Source organism: Patella vulgata, chromosome 5, assembly GCF_932274485.2.
Source record: "Patella vulgata chromosome 5, xgPatVulg1.2, whole genome shotgun sequence".
NCBI lineage: Eukaryota > Metazoa > Mollusca > Gastropoda > Patellidae > Patella > Patella vulgata.
In genome coordinates this window covers 2,705,236-2,724,774 of record NC_065883.2, presented here as the reverse complement: position 1 = coordinate 2,724,774, position 19,539 = coordinate 2,705,236, and the positions used below count along the sequence as shown (strand labels likewise).

The 19,539-nt window shown below is 36.0% G+C and overlaps 2 protein-coding genes across 6 annotated transcripts in view; one reads left to right on the top strand and one right to left on the bottom strand.

Moving 5' to 3' along the window:
- Positions 1–8,009, top strand: part of LOC126821017 (protein PALS1) — an 86,490-nt gene extending 78,481 nt beyond the window's left edge. For all 5 annotated transcript variants that reach the window (XM_056101137.1, XM_056101142.1, XM_056101139.1 and 2 more), the window contains 3 exons: positions 49–251; positions 921–1,034; positions 2,248–8,009. In XM_056101137.1, coding sequence (XP_055957112.1) covers positions 49–251; positions 921–1,034; positions 2,248–2,433 — 503 coding nt within the window. In that variant the 3' untranslated portion in view covers positions 2,434–8,009. The remainder of the gene's footprint in view (positions 1–48; positions 252–920; positions 1,035–2,247) is intronic.
- Positions 8,010–11,395: 3,386 nt separating this feature from the next.
- LOC126821025 (CCA tRNA nucleotidyltransferase 1, mitochondrial) lies at positions 11,396–18,691 on the bottom strand. Its single transcript, XM_050549279.2, has 8 exons — positions 18,513–18,691; positions 17,768–18,152; positions 16,453–16,582; positions 15,415–15,541; positions 14,228–14,313; positions 13,477–13,584; positions 12,879–12,991; positions 11,396–11,815 (listed from the first exon to the last, which is right to left on the bottom strand). Exons 2-8 carry the CDS (start codon positions 18,143–18,145, stop codon positions 11,417–11,419), a joined length of 1,341 nt encoding a protein of 446 aa, XP_050405236.2. The 5' UTR covers positions 18,146–18,152; positions 18,513–18,691; the 3' UTR covers positions 11,396–11,416.
- Between the last annotated feature and the right edge of the window lie 848 nt (positions 18,692–19,539).

Sequence of the window (19,539 nt, the reverse complement as noted above, 5' to 3'; positions counted from 1 at the left end):
ATAAGTATGTGTTATAGTTAGTTACATTTTTGTATCGTATTTTTGTAGATACGAGTCGACCTAAGAAAGCTGATGAAACAAACGGAAAGGAATATCATTTTATTTCCCGGGCAATATTCGAACAAGATATACAGGAGGGTAAATTCGTGGAGTATGGAGAATTTGAGAAGAATTATTACGGAACAACACTGGCCGCTATACGACGTGTCATTCATCAGGGCAAAATATGCATACTTAATCTGGAACCCGAGGTGAGAAAACTTAAAACATTTCACAGGTTTATTCTTTTTGGAACACCCGATGTCACTTTGTCACAGGCTGTATATATGAGACCCAGGGATGGAATGGTGACTTACTATAATCAGGGGGTCAATGGTTTTAATCAGGGGGTCAATGGTTTGATTCTGTGTATTTTTCAGACTGGAAAAGCATCTAGTTGTTAAGAAAACTGAGGTCTCGTGTATACCATTGGGTGCATGTTAAAGATCCCCTGGTCCTGTGTACACTATTGGGTGCACGTTAAAGATCCCTTGATAGTTGGTCCTGTGTATACCATTGAGTGCACGTTAAAGATCTCCTGATAGTTGGTATTGTGTATACCATTGGGTGTACGTTAAAGATCCCCTGATAGTTGGTATTGTGTATACCATTGGGTGTACGTTAAAGATCCCCTGATAGTTGGTCTTGTATATACCATTGGGTGCACGTTAAACATCCCCTGATAGTTGGAAATTGCTGCTGTCTGGGCAAAATGTCCCTAAGGAATCTTTGGCATGGATATATGCACTGGAAACAGAATGACAGATTCTGAAATCTGAACACAGAATCCATTTCAATATCTGTACCTTAACTTCATTTTTCGTTGAGATGTAATTTTAATTAGATGAATATTGGTATGTTTACCTGTTGATTTATTTCAGTCGTTAAAGATAATGAGAAGTTCAGATTTAAAACCCTATGTGATTTCCGTCCATCCAGGAAATCTCGAAAAACTTCGACAAATTCACATCAAGCTGGGTAAATCTCGAACAACTGTAAGTAATTCTACTAATGGTTTGGGCGAGGGGGGTTGGATGACCGAATAGTTAGCTCGAACAGAACAGATTGAATCATAAGGTCTGTCATTGAGTCAACTGACGTGGTTTCGATTCCCCTGGTTGTATGTTACAAGGAGTAGGGTCACCTGTACAACCTTCTCGGTTTTCTCCGGGTCCTTCAGATTCCTCCCACTGCTAAAGACCCCTGCATGCAAGTGTATTATTGAAATAAAATTGGACCATATGTTAGTCCCGAAATGACCTTGTTTGTGTCGAGCTGACGTTAAACCCACCTCTCTCTCTCCATCTCAATAAAACATTAAACTTAAACATGCATTATGTATTATTTAGATAAAAAAAACTAGCCCTTCTTCCTACAGTAGTTCAAATATAGATAATTCAAAATGAATATATTGAAAATTTCATTCAAATTACTGTATTGCGAATAAAGATATTGGTCTTTGAAGGTTACACATGATGTTTGCATTGATTGTAACCAACGTACTGGTTGTTCGAAGCTTGGCTGAACCGTTCTAAACCTACTTAATATCCGATGGCATTGAGAGTTGATTATAGTCACTAACTGGTCACCCCCCTGCCCTCACACACATCTCACCACAATTAAAACTTAAACAAATTAATTTATTGATTAAACATATATTATTCAAGAGCTAAATCTGCCTGTTGCAGGTCTTTCTTTAGGCCTGAAATGTTATCTAAACTATTAATTAGACATTAATTAACTTATCCAGACCATAATCAACTCTTGATGTCATCGCTAGCCTGTGATCTTTACTGGATTTGAATACATTCTGTGATGGATGATTTTACGCGAAAATGGATAATCGAGACTATGTTTTTTATCGTACTGACTAGTAATGATGATCGAGGCTAGCCTAAAATTGAAAAGCTAATATCTCAGTTCAGAGTGGAGCAATTTGACTGAAATTTTAAAAATTCTATTTACATTATCTATTTTAAGCAATTAACATAAGTAATAAACACAAAACCATAATATGGAACACAATTACTGTTTTAATTAAAGCGACGTTTCGTTGCGGGTTCTGTCAATGTTTTCAAGCAAAGGTGATCAACAAAACGGTGCTTTAATTAAAATAGTAATTGTGTTCCATATTATGTTTTTGTGTTAATAATCTCCCATAATGCAGCTTTATAAAAGTTAAATATTTGTATTTTGTATGTTTTATAGGATGATGAGTTAAAACAGATAATTGACGACGCCCGAGAAATGGAAGAAGTTTACGGCCATTACTTCGACTATGTTTTAGTCAACACAGACATGGATCTGGCTTATGATGAATTATTGATGGAAATAAATCGTATCGAGGTGGAACCACAGTGGGTGCCACAGGAATGGGTGCATAATTTCATGTGAACAGATTTATACGGCGTTGATATATGACGAGTGATCGGAAAATTTATTATTTATGAAAAATTAAATCGGCGTAATTTTTTTTATCAACTTCCAAAATCTGGAGACGATGCAAAGGAGAAATAAACCAGTGTTAATATATGACGAGTGAACGGAGAATTTATTATTTATGAACAAATTAAATCGACTTAATTTTTTAATCAACTTCCAAAATCTGGAGACGACAATATTTAGGAGTAATAAACCATGGATCAGGATTTTAATCATTCAGCGAATTAAAAACTTTGTCGCAGATGATTTTCACGTGATTAATGATTTACGAACATATCATCAGTGTAAACATATGACAAGAGATTTATGAATGAATTTATGTTAATAACAACAACTTCCATTATACGAGTGTTTAACGTTGGAAACCATATATTCAAATAAAAAATGTTAATAAAATACAGGCGTTTTTCATGGAGAGTTTAAAGTGGGAAACTATATTTTCAGAGTAATAAATGTTGTGTGATAGACATGGTGAAACTATGACGATATTTAGACAGAGATTAAAATCTTGAAGATAGAATTGTGAATTTTGAACACGTAGCATACACTTGATAATCTTCTGGTTTTTCTTGGGACGATGCACTTCAAATAAAAGCCTAAGGCTCCACCAATTCCAGTATGATCGACATGATACTTGGCATCCTTGTTCTTTAGACAATTGCGCATTGATTGGCGGATTTAGTTTTTTAATCTGGCGTTGAAATTCAAATGTCTACGATAACGTCACCTCAGTTTGTTGTTCATATTTGTTATATCCTAAATTAATGTTGACGTCATATATCCCTTACTTAAAACCCATTCTTGTAGCAAACCAAAGTGTTGTGGATCATTTTTAATCAGAAAACATCCAACTTCAACAAAATATCAAAATTTAAAATAATCAAGACTTTAAATAAACAAAACTGTGAGATGAGAGGTTTCGAAGATAGATTTCTTTAGATGGTGTTTGTGTCACATTAACCAACTGTGGAATACGAGCAAGACAGAAATGGAATATATGTATAAATGGTTGTTTTTGAAATATTATAAAAAAATAATATCAAAATAACAATTGATAAATGTAGGTGATGTCCGTATGATCGAGAATTTTGCAATCGATAAATTCGGCACAATAATTTGGTCTTCCACTTTTTTATCTTCGTCCTTTGTCAAGTCTTCCAAGTGACGTAAAGATGTTGAAGTTATAAAAGACGAAAAACAATCTTCACATGTACGAAGCCATGAACATGTTTGAACAGAGATGAAATTAAAAGGTTATGACGGAACCTGAAACAAAGGGGGAGAACTCTGTTGAGAATAAACGCTACTTTGCGAACATAATTCAAGTTGATTTTAATAAAAACGTCTACTTGAGATGTGAAACGCTACGGTGATTGAGATGATCAGTTTATAGGGTGGCCAACAGGGATAGGATCGGTGTTTGAAACTACAGCTGTTTATAGCCGGGAATAGAAAGCTTTTATGACATCTAAAAGCCTTCAACAAATTGTAAGAGGCCTCATGATACAGAAGGCCTGAAAGACTTTTATGAGTAGCTGTCCGAAGATCCTCTTCAGACTCCTAAATGTTTTTATACATAGAATATGGTGTGTTGGGTATTTGATGGCTACAGATACGTCGATGTGTCAGGCTCGTCTGTACGACTAGGCGTACATGTATACGGTGTGTCAGGCCCACTGGTATGTGTAGGCTACATGTCGGGTTCATCTGTATGTAAAGTCTACAGTTACTTCGATGTACCTGTATGTAAAGTCTACAGATACTTTGATGTATCAGGCTTGCTTGTAAGGGAAGGCTACAGGTCACCCTCATCTCTATGTGATGGTTACAAATGTACAATGTATCAGGCTAGTTGGTAAGGGAATGCTACAGGTACTATATTATATGAAGTGTCGAAAGCGTCTGTATAGTATGTGTATGTACGACGTACGTGTATGTGAAGGGTAAAGGTACAGGTACTAAGGGGTGTCAAGGTCATCTGCATATAAGGGTACAGGTACTACTAGGTGTCAAGGTCATCTGTATATAAAGCATACAGGTACTACGAGGTGTTAAGGTCATCTGTATATAAAGCATACAGGTACTAGCTGTCGAGGTCACCTGTATATAAAGGTATAGGTGCTACAAGCTGTCATGGTCGTCTGTATATAAAAGGTACAGGTACTACCAGGTGTCGAGGTCACCTGTATATAAAGCATACAATTACTACCAGGTGTCGAGGTCGTCTGTATATAAAGTATGAATGAGGCATAAAAAATGGGTAGATATAACGATAAGAATGAATTGTGATTTTATTTTTTAGCATATTAAATTTTTTACAGTTTCAGAGATTTATATGTATAGATATTATAATCATTATTGAATTTATAACAAATATACCATGTACATTCATATCACGTAGCGATCATTTATAGCAAAAATATCTTATCGTGTACATTCTTATCATTTAGCCGCCATTAAAGATACATTATGTAAGATTTAGATAAAGAACTGGACGTTCTTGCTATAATAATTTAAAGATACATTATATAAGATTTCGATAAAGAGCTGGATGTTCCTGCTATAATAGTTCAAAAATAGATAATGAAAAATTAATATATTGAAGATTTCAGTCAAATTACTTTATTCTGAACGAAGTTATGAGTGTTTGGACAGGGTGTTCTAATCCATTCTATACCTAAGCCATCTGATGGTCCAGAAAGTTGAGTATGGACTTGTCATGCAATTTCATGGGAATAAACGTTTAAATGATAATTTATACAACATTTGAAACCAGAAAAAGAACTTCAGTAGCAAGATTTAGCTCTTACATAATTCATTTTTTATAGCAAAAATATTGTGTAGCAATCATTAATAGCAAAAAAAAATATTGTGTAGCAATCATTGATAGCAAAAAAAATATTGTGTAGCAATCATTAATAGCAAAAAAAAATATTGTGTAGCAATCATTGATAGCAAAAAAAATATTGTGTAGCAATCATTAATAGCAAAAAAAAATATTGTGTAGCAATCATTGATAGCAAAAAAAATATTGTGTAGCAATCATTAATAGCAAAAAAAAATATCATGTATATATAAATATATATATCACCTTGTAATCATTTGTATTCATGTTTGATAACAGAAAATAACATTTGACAAAACTTGGCTATACCATTCATATTGTTGTCCGGTTCGTAAGGTCATAGAAATATATATATGTATCAGAAATCATTTTTGTAATTTATTTGTACTTACCTGGTATTGTTTTTTGGCTACTGGTAACCATAGTTATCAGATTCTTCTGTCTATTTCTGTTCTAGATAATAATACCATCAGTCCTGGTAGGTAATTAAAAAGGTTAACACTGACTATATCAACAAAGGGTCTTAGAACTTCACATTCCCTAGATGTACGTGACAAGGATTAGGGTCGCCTGTCCAACCTCATGGGTTTTCTCCCACTCTGCATTCTTGTTGAAGTCGGGGATTAGCATCTGTTACGGTGCATGGTAAACCACTAGAAACATTAACGCTGATTGATTAATCAATGTCTTGATGTCATAGGGTCAAAAGCCACTTGTATGAGGTCTAATGCGACCTTCCACTAATATTGGTCAGATCTTCATGTATTAGAGGCCATCGAAAGTATAAAAAAAAACGAAACAAAATATAGATCTGTATTCTAATCAGATTGAAAAACGTCAAAAATGAACTGATTGACAAATATTTTGTATTGAAAGTTTTAGTTAAACATTTGATCACCTGTTGACCTGTAATAGAATCCATTATACCTGTTGATTTGATCACCTGTAACAGAATCCATATACCTGTTGATTTGAAAGCAATGAAAACATATATTTATAAAATGCTCAAGTAATTGATATTAATTTTGTTGTGTTTATTGGCAATAAATGACCTATGTTGTGACAAGGGTATTGAGTATATTTCATTACTTTGTATCATTTAATTGTGATTTTTTTTTTTATATATATTTCTATATTTTATGTTTTGTCATAATTATTTCGTAGATATTGTATAATCCAAATAGTGCTTAGATCATTCATTACTTACTTGTATAGTTACATTCCTTATTATATCGGTGGGGTGGGGGGGGATTTTGAATATTATTCACCATATGTTCGATTGGGCATATTCCTAGTTGGACAATTTAGGACGTTTTAAAATAGCGTCGGACATGTCCGGAATATACGGGCGAAATCCCATCACTGGTTGTGTGGTATTAATCCATGGGGTGGGGGAGGGGGTGATTATTATTCACCATATGTCCGATTGGGCATATTCCTAGTCGGACAATTTAGGACGTTTTAAAATAGTGTCGGACATGTCCGGGATATACAGGCGAAATCCCATCACTGGTTGTGTGGTTGAATGGACTAACGTTTGCACTTTGGATCATAATCTCTGTCATTGAGTCATGTGGAATGGTTTTGATTCCCTGTATGTACGTGACAAGTAGTGAGGTCACCTGTCCAACCCCGTGGGTTTTCTCTGGTTTCATTCAACACTGAAAAAAAAACCTACGTTCAAGAAAATTATTGAAATAAAATCAAATGATATGTTAGTCTCGAAATGACCTAGTTTATGTCAAGTGGAGGTTAAACCCCATTTCTTTCTCTAACTGTATCTGGTTCATTAGGCCACCCTCTTTCTATACTCTCCAACAAGAAAGAAGGGTGTAAGATGTATGATGTTAAAATTTGGGGGATGGGGTGCTTACTCATTTAATTTCAGCGCCAGAGACTTGTATATTCAAGTCCTTTCTGACAGGGGAGCAATCATTGTTTGGTTACCAGGATACCGCTTTAAACAGTTTAAAAGATAGACGTCAATAAAACAGTTTAAAAGATAGACATCTATTAAACAGTTTAAAAGATAGACATCTATTAAACAGTTTAAAAGATAGACATCAATTAAACAGTTTAAAAGATAGACATCAATTAAACAGTTTAAAAGATAGACATCAATTAAACAGTTTAAAAGATAGACGTCAATAAAACAGTTTAAAAGATAGACGTCAATTAAACAGTTTAAAAGATAGACGTCAATTAAACAGTTTAAAAGATAGACGTCAATTAAACAGTTTAAAAGATAGACGTCAATTTAACAGTTTGAAAAGATAGACGTCACTTGAACAGTTTAAACAGATAGACGTCATTTGAATAGTTTAAAAGACTTAGCTTATATAAACAGTTTAAAAGATAGATGTCATCTAAACATTTTTCGATCACAGGTCCAATATGGCAGTGGTAACATAATGCTCGTTTCCTGCTCCATTAAGTTGTTTTCTCTATCAGATGTGGTTTAAACAGTTTAGAAGGTGTAGAATGTGATACACATTTAAAGGTTGTAAAATAATGTAAATAGTCCATGTATTAAATAGTTTTAATAAACGTTTTCTATATTTGAACACCTGTCTGTACTTGTATATACCATGGTTTTTTTAATATGTGTTATATATATATCTATTTTATATACGATATTATTATTATTATTATTATTATAAACTCAGATCTATAAAAAATAAAATAAATATAATTAAAATGATGTATCTTGTTTATAATCCACCACTGAATGAAGTTAAAATGGACTCCGCCCCTCCAGATTAAGTATGTGCTCATCACAAGTCATAAGCCATTCCAAGATATCTTTAGGAAATGAGGGAGCGAGGGGGGGGGGGGGGTCTAAGACACGTGCTTTAGGTCTGTCAATGACCCTAGTGTGGTTCGATCCCACACTTGTATGTGACGAGGAGTAGGGTCACTTGTCCAATCTTGTGGGTTTTTTCCGGTTTCCTCCCACTGCTAATGACCCTTACATTCAAGCGAATTTATGAAATAGATGTGTTTCATAGGTTAGTCCCGAAATGACCTAGTTTTTGTCCAGTAGATGTTAATCTCTCTCTCTCTCCCAAATTTTGTAACGCTGTGGCACACTGCACATAACATATGCCAGTTTTTATCAGCCAGGGTCCTAAGTTCACAAAGCATTCTTAGACTTCAGTTAATTTACTCAACTTTCAATCATCTTTTATGAGAAGTGTCTTTGATCCAGAAACACAAAACTTTGCACATAGTTTCTTGTTGATGTATTTGATATATTAAATCAACAAAAGTTTTATAAACCACTATATTTTAGTTAAAATAAGGCAAACAATTTTGAGTAAATTCTAACTTAAGTCTGAGAATTGTTTTTTTAACTCCTGGGGTTGATTCAGAAGAGCAAGATGATAAAACCTCATTTCACTTGATAACTTGGTGATCGTCGGTCTAGAATGTCCTGAGATGACTTAATAGCAAGAGTGACGGTTGGATCTAATTGATAAGGCCAACTTCATTTTTGGTCAAAGTTCACGAGATGTAAACAGGACTAGTTCTAATCCCAACCCTAACCCTAACCCTGGACCTAGCCCCAATGCTTACCCTAACCCTAACCTACAATCTCGCCAACAATCACATACCCTAACCTTGTTTACAATTACATCTCAACGACCTTAATGGAAATTGAGCTGGCCTTAACAATAGATTTAGCCATCGAGTGACGTGGAATTCAGTCCTGTCACAGTTCTGTAGAGGTGATGCAAGTAGAATCTTGGCGTGATTAAACACAACAAATATGTTTCGGCTGCCATTGTTGATTGAGATATTTTCGGCTGCCATTGTTGATTGAGATATTTTCGGCTGCCATTGTTGATTGAGATATTTTCTCATGGAGTCGGCTCATAATTCCCCATTTCACTGGATTGTCAATATTTTGGGGTTTGAGAGAATTCAATTCAAAAATTCTCTTGCGTGTAGGGGTCTTTTAGCAGTGGGAGGAACCCAGAGAAAACCCACGAGGTTGGACAGACGATCCTACTGCTTGTCAAATAAAACTGGGGAATCAAAACCACGTCAGTTGACTCAATGACAGACCTCATGATACAGTGCGCACGTGCTAAACATTTGGCCATCCAACCCCCACATTTTTTAATCAAATTAGTGATGTTTCGATTATTGGTTTCACCATCGGTATTTAGCCAATAAGTGGTCCATCAGAATCGATATTGATGGTTACTCATTCATTTTGGGGATTCTTGATTTGCCGATATCTGTTTGAGTTATTTTAGTTGCTGTGCTTGTGACTATATTCAGCCATAATACTAGACTCAACCCTCACATAATTATAGATCATACTTTTTTAATTAATAATACAACAAACAAATAAGTTCCCAACAGATGGTTGTATTTCCAACTCTATTCATAAAAAATATGGGAGTAAAGTCGTATGATTAGGCCAGAATCGACAAAGACAAGAAGCTATCTGATGTCGAAAAAACAAATATTACGCATATCGGCACATCATTAAGTATTGTTTAATGGTTGAGAGCGAGACATTACGTAATATATTGTAACAACAAGAGGACCGTGAGACCATTAAACAACTTAAAATACAGACACTTGCACATGGGTTCAATATTTTAACAAGTTACGCTTGGCACATTGCCTGTACGATTATTTGAAATAATGGTACGCCAATATCAAAGGATGACGTCACATCTGTATTTTAAATCAAATTAATGTATGGGTTGACAGGTAATCTGCACAGAGGCCCTGACAAGGACAGCAGTCTAGTCGTTTGGATGGGACGAAAAACTATGGTCCTGTGTACACATTGGCGTGCATGTAAAAGATCCCTTGACAGTTGGAATTCGATATTAGAGTAGGCCGTAGTGCCGCTGTCCGGGCAAAATTTCCCTCATAGCACACTGTATGGCGTGTAGCCATCTTCATTAGCCCAGTTCGGAGCAGAACAGTAGGACGTTAAACCCCATTTTCATTTCCGGTAATCTGCAGGGAGAAGATCGTCATATGTCAGCTGTACTGATGCAAGAAGGTATTTTTTTGATTAAGATAACTCTTGTCATCTTAAATTTTCATGTATTGTGGATTCAGACCACTGAAATCTAGCAACCTCATTAAATAATTAACAATTTCTATGTCTCGTCGAGCTGACTCGAGTTGTCAACTCTTTATCATAAATCCACTTCGTTTACAATATATTCAATCACTCTCAGAGTAAATAAAATAATTCAAAGTTAAAATATGTCCAGTTCTTTAACAATGTGATCACTGTTCTATCGAGTCATCTTGATATATTAAACAAAACAAGATGACATCCACGCACTTGTACAAAAACGTAGCTAAACACAACTACTAAAAATAGTAGTCTGATGTGTATCACTGTAACCAGGGTATCATTTAATCTTGTGTATTTAGCCTTGATTTATTTCACATTCATTCAATATCAAATCCTTCAAAATTAACCTAAATCATCTCATTTAATTGTGTCCATTTTAAAGCTGACTGATTAATTTTGATAATGAGTGTCCAATTTATAAGTCTTTAATTTTCTGACCACTGTTCAAAAATTAATCATTATACATCAATAATCAATTGGGTTGTGTTTTTTTTTAACAGTGATCGAGAAATTAAATGCTTGTAAATTGATTAGATGATTTTGGGTGATTTTAAATGATTTTTAAACAAAGATTTGATATTGAACGAATGTGAAAGAAATTAGTGCTAGATACACAAGATTAAATAATACCCAGGTTACAGTGTATACAAAACGTTGTATATCCTGAGATATGCTCTGAAAATTAAACCATGATGGACATCATTTTAATATCTCTTGGCTAAATCTATTTGTTAAGGCCAGCTCAATTTTTGTTATGGTCGTTGAGATGTAAATAAGGTTAGGGCATGTGATTGTTGGCGAGATTGTAGGTTAGGTTTAAGAGTTTGGGGGAGAGGTTAAGTCTTCACATAAGCACTGACCTATGATGAAAAATTGAGCTGGCCTTACCATTAAGCACTAACCATATCTCTCTGATAGATTTCATTCAGTCGCATTATAATAATAACACATAATAATAATAACGTCCATTTTTTTTATCATAAACCAAGTTGTGTAACAATACGATCCAGTTCTAATAATAATTCCTCTTTTGTTATTTGATAACCTCTTTCCTTCCATATGTTTCTCAACTCGTTTAATGTCTTGGCGAATATCGGCCCCTTAGGCACATTTTTCTGGGTCAGATCGTGACCCGTGATTGGAAACTTAGGGGGAGACCACTCCGATATAGTTCGTAGTAACGCTGTATCTCCTTTGTATTTAATCAGTTCTAAAATTCTTTCTTTCATTTTCGGTTCTTTCGCGTCGACTATCAAATCACTGAAATATTTTAACGGGACACTTTCCTCAAAATCTTGGCTACGTTTATCGATGATAAATAACGCTAATCGTATTTCTTCCTTCGATAGTTTCAGCCGTTGATCAACTTCATAAACCTATAAAAGATGAAAATTTTATTTCCGTAAAAAAATGTGTTCTGAAAAATCTCTATTTGATGTCAAAAAATGTAAAGGAGAGAAAGAGAGAAATGGGGTTTAACTCCACCGGACACAAACTAGATCATTTTGGGACTAACATATGGTTTAATTTTATTTCAATAATTCGCTTGCGCGTAGGTGTCTTTAACAGTGGGAGGAGACCGAGGGCCCGCAGAAAACCCACAAGGTTGGATAGGTGACCCCACTCCTTGTCACGTACAACCAGGGATTCGAAACCACGCCAGTTGACTCAATGACAGGCCTTATGATAAAGCGCGCACATGCTAACCATTCGGCCATCCAACCCCCCAATATGTAAAGGAATGTTGTGTATGAACTTTGACCCTGTGAGAGGATTGAGATCTCCTGGTGATGTTTGAGACAATCCATGTTCCTGAAGCAACGCCTGCGTGTTTTACAACATCTAGCCGTTGCTACATTAGTCTGACATTCCCAAACTTATAGGTACGTTATCTCCCTTTAATGCAGACAAATGAACAATAGCTTTGTTCAGTGGTTGTAACATAAACATACTCAAATCCAACATGGTGATCTCCACGGAAACCTTGACATCGAACGAACCTTAAACTTTGCAGCTCGTTTATCACAGGTAGACATTTTAGCTGGAAAGCACCAATTGAAATTGGTGATGTAATTTGCAGGGTATTACGTGAAAGGTCTTGATAAGATGTACATAGTTAAAGCGAGATCAAGCCTTCTATTGAAGCTGGGGACAATCAGGCATAACAGTTCTAACTCTCCAACTGCCACGTTTTTTTTTATGTACATGTAATTTAGCACTGGGAGGAAACTGGAGGACTAAGAGAATTACTAAAATAAAATTGAATCATATGTTAGTCCCAAAATGACCTTGTTTGTGGCGAGTGGGCATTAAACCCCATTTCTCACTCCATCGCAGCATCTTTGTATATTTAAATCAGAACTTCTATTTCATGTTTTGTTGTGATTAAGAAATGAAAGACTTGTCTGAAATAAAAGAAGGAATATCGAATAGACTTGCCTGATTTTCATCTTCTAATAAAGCAGATAATCTAGTCATAGGTAGGGGAGACAACCCTTCTGTTAACTGACAAATTCTTTGAAATTCTTTTATATTACATTTATCTGGTAGACCTGTTAAAATGAAAAACAGAAGATTTTTATTATCAACCAAGAGAATTTGTTTGACTCTATTTTGATATTTCAGGGGTGGTCTGACAGCTTTGCCTCAAATTTTGCATACAATATAATTTGAAAATTCATCAGGAATCAAATCAAATAGAGAACTATTTTTTTTACCAACTTTGTTTTTAATGTCCTGAATTTCTTTACCAAACAGACTAACAAAGTCAGTCATATGTGTGTGAAATAGCTTTATTTAACTACCGCTTCCACCAAGGTGATATCGCAGACAAAAAAAACGGTCATATGTAATGCTGTGTGCTATAAGGGAAATGTTACCATGGCAGTGGCATACTGGACAACTCTTAGTTTAATGTCCAACTCTCAGGAGATTTTCTAATAGTATACATTACCCAACGGAACGGGACTGGAGGAATTTTCTTGCCCAACATCAATACTTTCATTTATAACCCCAAATTAACGGTTTAGAAACCTACCCATATAAGGAGTCAGTCCTAGTGACATCATGGTCTCCATTATATAATCAGCGTAATTACCAGTAATTATTTTACGTAATTCCATCCAGATTCTTTCTCCTGATATACCTGAATGATATAAAACACCTGTATGATACCTGGTATACCTGGTCCATATGATATACCTGGTCAATATAATAACATGATATACTGGTCCATATAAAACATCAAAAGAATATAAACTGCATTAACTAATAATCAGGAACATTCTGGCAGGGTGGGATTAAAGAGGCGGGGTAGGGGGAGGGGTGCAACCATGGGCCCCCAATGTGATTCGAATTTATCATGTTGTATATGTTTGTGTTAAATAAATCTATCTATCTACTATACTGACATACAAATTATATTTGTGACAGACAATGACCAGAGTATACCCCCTTTACACTGTTAATACAAGGGTCCAGGTGACATTTTCAGCCAGGGGCCCAGTCCAATTCAACCTTAATCTGGCCCTGCATTCTGGATTGGCTGTGTAGATGACAAGAAGAATATGACTACCGATTTAGACTGGACAAAACACATTGGTGTGCACGTAAAAGATCCCTTGGCTGTTGGAATTCCATATAAGAATATGCTGTAGCGCTGCTGTCCTAGCAATGTTTCCCTTATAGCAAATTGTTGAAGAGTAGGTACAAATGTTGCTGCCAGGTCAAAATTCTCCATAACTTTGTCAATGACAACCCACGATCAATTTAAGTTGTAAGAATATTACCTGCTAGACCCTGGGAGTTATTTCTAATAGCTTCCAATGTTTCAGCATCGTGACTGTTTGGATTAGAGGCAATTCTTCCATAAAATCTGTCAAGAAAAAGGAAAAAGTCTATTTTATTATATTTATCTTGTGACTAGCAGGATACCCGGCTTCGCTCGGGGGTCATAACTCCGAAACCGGAAGTGGTAGACTAACGCCACCTGGTCTATGTTACTCCCTGGTCCGAGCTACCCCTATACCCAAAATTTCAGACTCGGGGCAGACCTAGTGTTGCCGCCAACCCCGAACAGACCGGCTTCGCTCGGGGGTCATAACTCCGAAACCGGAAGTGGTAGACTAACGCCACCTGGCCTATGTTACTCCTCGGTCCGAGCTACTCCTATACCCCAAATTTCAGACTCGGGGCAGACCTAGTGTAGCCGCAAACCCCGAACAGACAGACAGACAGACAGAAAGACAGACAGACAAACGACAGTCACAAATATATATATAGATTAGGGTTTAACAAATGTTTATTATTACATTTTTTGTCTACATTTATTATCTGATTCCCTCAAATTATAAGTCATGTAATTGCTAAAATATCATGAAAAAAACACATTTTATTTTTTACAGGTACTGATTGGTACGATGAAAGAGATAAGTTGCCATAGTTAAAATAAATGAAAATGAAATGAAATGGAGTTTAACTTCCTACTGTTCTGCTCTGACTGGGCTAATGAAGATGGGCATACGCCATACAGTGTGCTATGAGAGAAATTTTGCCCGGGCCTACTCTTATACTCGAATTCCAACTACCAAGGGATCTTTTACATACAAACCCATGTCTTACCCGTTTAGCCACCGTAACTCCCAACTCTACATGTAAGTCTTTTTTGGTCATCACGATTAATAATTCGCTTGTGCGTAGAGATCTTTAGCAGAGGAGGAAACCTAAGAAGCTGGAAAAAATCTGTGTGGTAAGACAGACAACTCCACCGCTCATGGATCGATACCACATGACTTGACTCGATGACAGACCTTATGATACAAAGTACTAACTCATTATACTATTTGACCAACCAACCCCTGCTTCCCTTGCATGGACGACAAAGGCCTCAGAATGGCTGCTTATAGGATCCATCTCCAAACCACACACGTGACGACTAAAACAAAATTAGAGAAGTGAAGATCATGTTTTAATTTACCTGAAATATCTCAATATACGTAAATAATCTTCTTGTATTCTTGCTTCAGGATTTCCGACAAATTTGACTTTACGTTGATCTAAATCTTCTCTTCCATGAAAATAATCATACAAAGTTCCATCAAATCCTGAAATAAACATTTAGAAAATACCAATGCTAGATAGTCGGATCAAAAACAGGCCTGTCTATTTCATCATACATTAAACTGACGGTGGATATGTTATATGACGTCATCCAACAATAAAAAGACTCTTAACTAGCAATCAGCCTACCGCAGACTGCAAAATGGAATTCAGAGGAGGCTTAATAACGGTGTACCGAGACCAAACACAGTCGATGGATTGCGCCAGGCTTTCCTGAGAGTGTGGTTCCAGGTGCCAATGGCGTTCATCAATCGCCTGGTCAACTCCATGTACAGATGCTGCGCTGCTGTTATTGACACTCGCGGTGGACACACCAGGTACTAATGTATAGACTGTGTACAGACTCTAAACCTTCTCGTAATGTCTTGGAATTGTGATGAATTAATCACTAATGTGTCAACATACTGTTCACAAAAAATTGCTTTGATCCATTTAGTAAGTCATTTCCTAGAATGATTTGATTAAAGTGCCTCTCTGATTTTGAAATCGTACTGACATTTCTTTTGCTGTTTATTATGCATATTATAGTAATAACTGCCAGCAGCTCTTTATCTAATCTCCCATAATGTATCTTTAATAAGTTTAATAATAATGAGTTCCACAGGGTAATCTGGAGTTGTTCCCCCTTCTCTCAGTGGTGGAGTGCCTCGTTGTTAAGATGGGACATAAAACCAAGGTCACATGTATATGTTGGCATGCAGGTAAAAGAACCATAGGAAAAAATTCCCTCATAGTCATAGTACACTGTATGCCTGACTTCAATAGTCCGGTCAGTGCATAAAATTCCCTCATAGCACACTGTATGCCTGACTTCAATAGCCTGGTTGGTGCATAAAAGTAGGACACTAAACCACATTTCATTCATTCATTTATTACTAATAAGGTCTCTGCTTACCTAAAAACATGGCGTTGATGGTCAGATCTCGTCTGTTGGCATCCAGCTGCCAATCACGTGTAAATTGAACCTCAGCATGTCGTCCGTCTGTTACAACATCAATACGTAAAGTTGTTACTTCAAAATTCTCCTACAAAACAAACAACATACCTTATAGAAATAGGTTAAACATACATTATTCATGATTAGTAATAAAGATCGAAGCTAGGTCCTTAAATTCCAAATTTTCGGTTCAGAGTGGATCAATTTGACTGAAATTTTCAGCATATTCCCTTTTACATTATCTAGTTTTTAACTATTATAGCGAGAACTACCAGCTCTTTATCTAATCTCCCATAACGTATCTTTAATATTTGTTAGTATAGGGTGATCAAGGGAGATAACTAGAATAGCAAGACATTGATCATCATGTTTGCCATACATTCTTTGCAAGTTTTTCACAAATAACCTACCATTCTTTTATATAATTGAAGTATTATATTATTTTTTCATAATAATAGGGTTGTGATTGTTTGTATCAGATGAATATTGGATAAATCATCCTACACTGAGATTTGTTGTAGTGAGATTCATAGATTCACAATACCCGGCCAGATGTTGATTTGTTAGTTTTATCATAAAGTACTGACTGTAGATTGTCATTAATTCTAAATTAAAACAATTGTAACAGGCATTGAACCTGTGAGCTCAGGCATTATATCCATCCATGACTAAGGCAGTTGGAAGTATTATTAAACAGGACAGAGCAAGCTTGACGTCCCCACATATACTATACACAACCTTGACGTCCCCACATATACAAACAATCGCACAGCACACCACATCCCTGCTCTACTTCTACCGAATGAGCCACACTTAATTTTCAAAGACCAAGTCAGTAGGTCGTATATTTAAATTCAAGACACAGCTAAAGACACCTACGCACCAGGAATACAGGTAATGAATTGATTTTGTAGGTGGTATGTAAATATCCCAGGTTTCGTCGTACGTCAATAGGAAGTATATTCAAACTAGGGACACCACGTACAGGACAGAACAATCTAGATGTCCCTTGAAACAAAATGAAATGGGGTTTAACGTCTTACTGTTCTGCTCCGACTGGACTAATGAAAAAGGACAGATGCCATACACCATACAGTGTGCTACATGTATGGGAAATTTTGCCCTGAAGGCGACACTACAGCCTAATCTTATATTGAATTTCAACTAAACCAATGAACTTTCTAAACCAACACCAGGGTTGTTAGCGAGCCAGCGTCCTACTCACTGAGCCACCGCATCCACCTTCTACCATACAAACAAAACCCTAACTTACCTTATCATTAATCCTGGCTGTAATGGTGCCATGTTTTTCACCCTTATTGTTAATTAATCGAATCTTCTCATTTTCAAACAGTTCTTTCATCTGATCGGGTGTCGCCGTGGTAGCGAAATCAATATCTACAGGAAGTTTATCCATGATTAAATCACGTACAGCGCCACCTGCTATTCGTAACTCATGTCCGTGCCGATTAAATATTTCAACTAATTGTTTCATTTCTGGCGTGAAAAGATTCTGGAATAGTGGTGTATCTAACTTCATGGTCACCAATTTCCCTTCTCTTCGATAGGCGAATGTACGATGTATATTTTTAAACTGTTTTGTTTTTGTTATGATTTGTTGGATTCCTCGTCTGAATATATAGCAATTCATTGAATATCTGAAAAAAAAAATACAAAATAATATTCCACGTAAATTAAAGAGGGAGAGAGAAAGAGAAATGGGGTTTAACGTAGGCATATGGCATGGCATTGCCACAGAGCCACCATGTTTCGAAAACTAAATATTCCACACTGAACCCCAGGATTATTAACTTATACTGTCAATCTGTTGTATTTATCATGATGTGTCTCTTTTTATGTTTCTGTTATGAGTGATACCTTTTTAAGAGAATCAGCCAAATTGTGCGTACCGCATCTCTCTAATCTACTTCTACTAGAGTTCTACTTCTAATGACTAATGGTCACATCCCACGAATATAAGGATTTTTCGATATTTTTTCTTATGCCATAATACTTACCCATAAATTCGCCTGGCAGTTAGAAAGACTGTGCACAGTTATTGTTAAATTACACAGATTTGTGTAAATTCAACCGGTACAATTAGTTATTTCCGATTATTTCGTGGGATAAATTGCGTTTTCAACAGCAATAAACTTCCAACGGGGGCTGACATCTTTCAATGGGAAGTAACTCTGATTAAGAGTAGTACCGTAGTCTTGTTCAACCTGGCCACTCTGTTTTTTATAGCACAAATCAATGAATGAAGTTGAGACGGGTTCGAGACTACGTCATTAAATAGATCACGATGTCATGACACTGGATAAAATTAGAAAGGTCGAGATTTCCCGACTGGGTCATGATGACGTCATATAACGGATGATTGGTAAACATGTTTACGGTTCTTCTCGAACAACCGAATGGGTTGACTGTTTGCGCAATACTGATGACATGACAGTTTTTAGATTAAAAAAACCCAACACATTAGGCCTATTAATTTGTATTGCATTAGACCAGTATTGGAAAGTCAAAGTAATGATGCAATTTGACGTTTATATTGATCTGCAGGTGGAAACAGGCCGCTTAGATGGACTTTTTATGTTACGTGGGATTACGTGCTAGTCGGCAGGTCAAAGGGGTTGTTTACACTTCAACACAGTTGGTTGAATTCAACACGTGCTCGACTTCAACTATAGTATATATACGACGTTTACCACGATGAATATTGTCTTGTTCCAGAAATGTATGAAATTTTATAAATTTCCCACTGGATTATTTTTTGTGTTTTTAGTATTTTATTACTTTGAAAGTTTGTTTACTTAGTGACATTGTATTAATTATTGGAGAACATCTTGGTTGTCATCCGGTCAGGTAAGTTCCCCTGTTTTATTGCGCATGCACTTCCGTTACTCTTGACAGTTCTTGAGAAAATAATTTAGCATAGTTCGATCGAGGCCCCGGATTAAGAAGGGGGTGGGGCAAATTGAAATTAGTTCGGTACTAATTTTTTTGGGCTATGTTTAGCCTATTATTTTATATTTTGTTTGT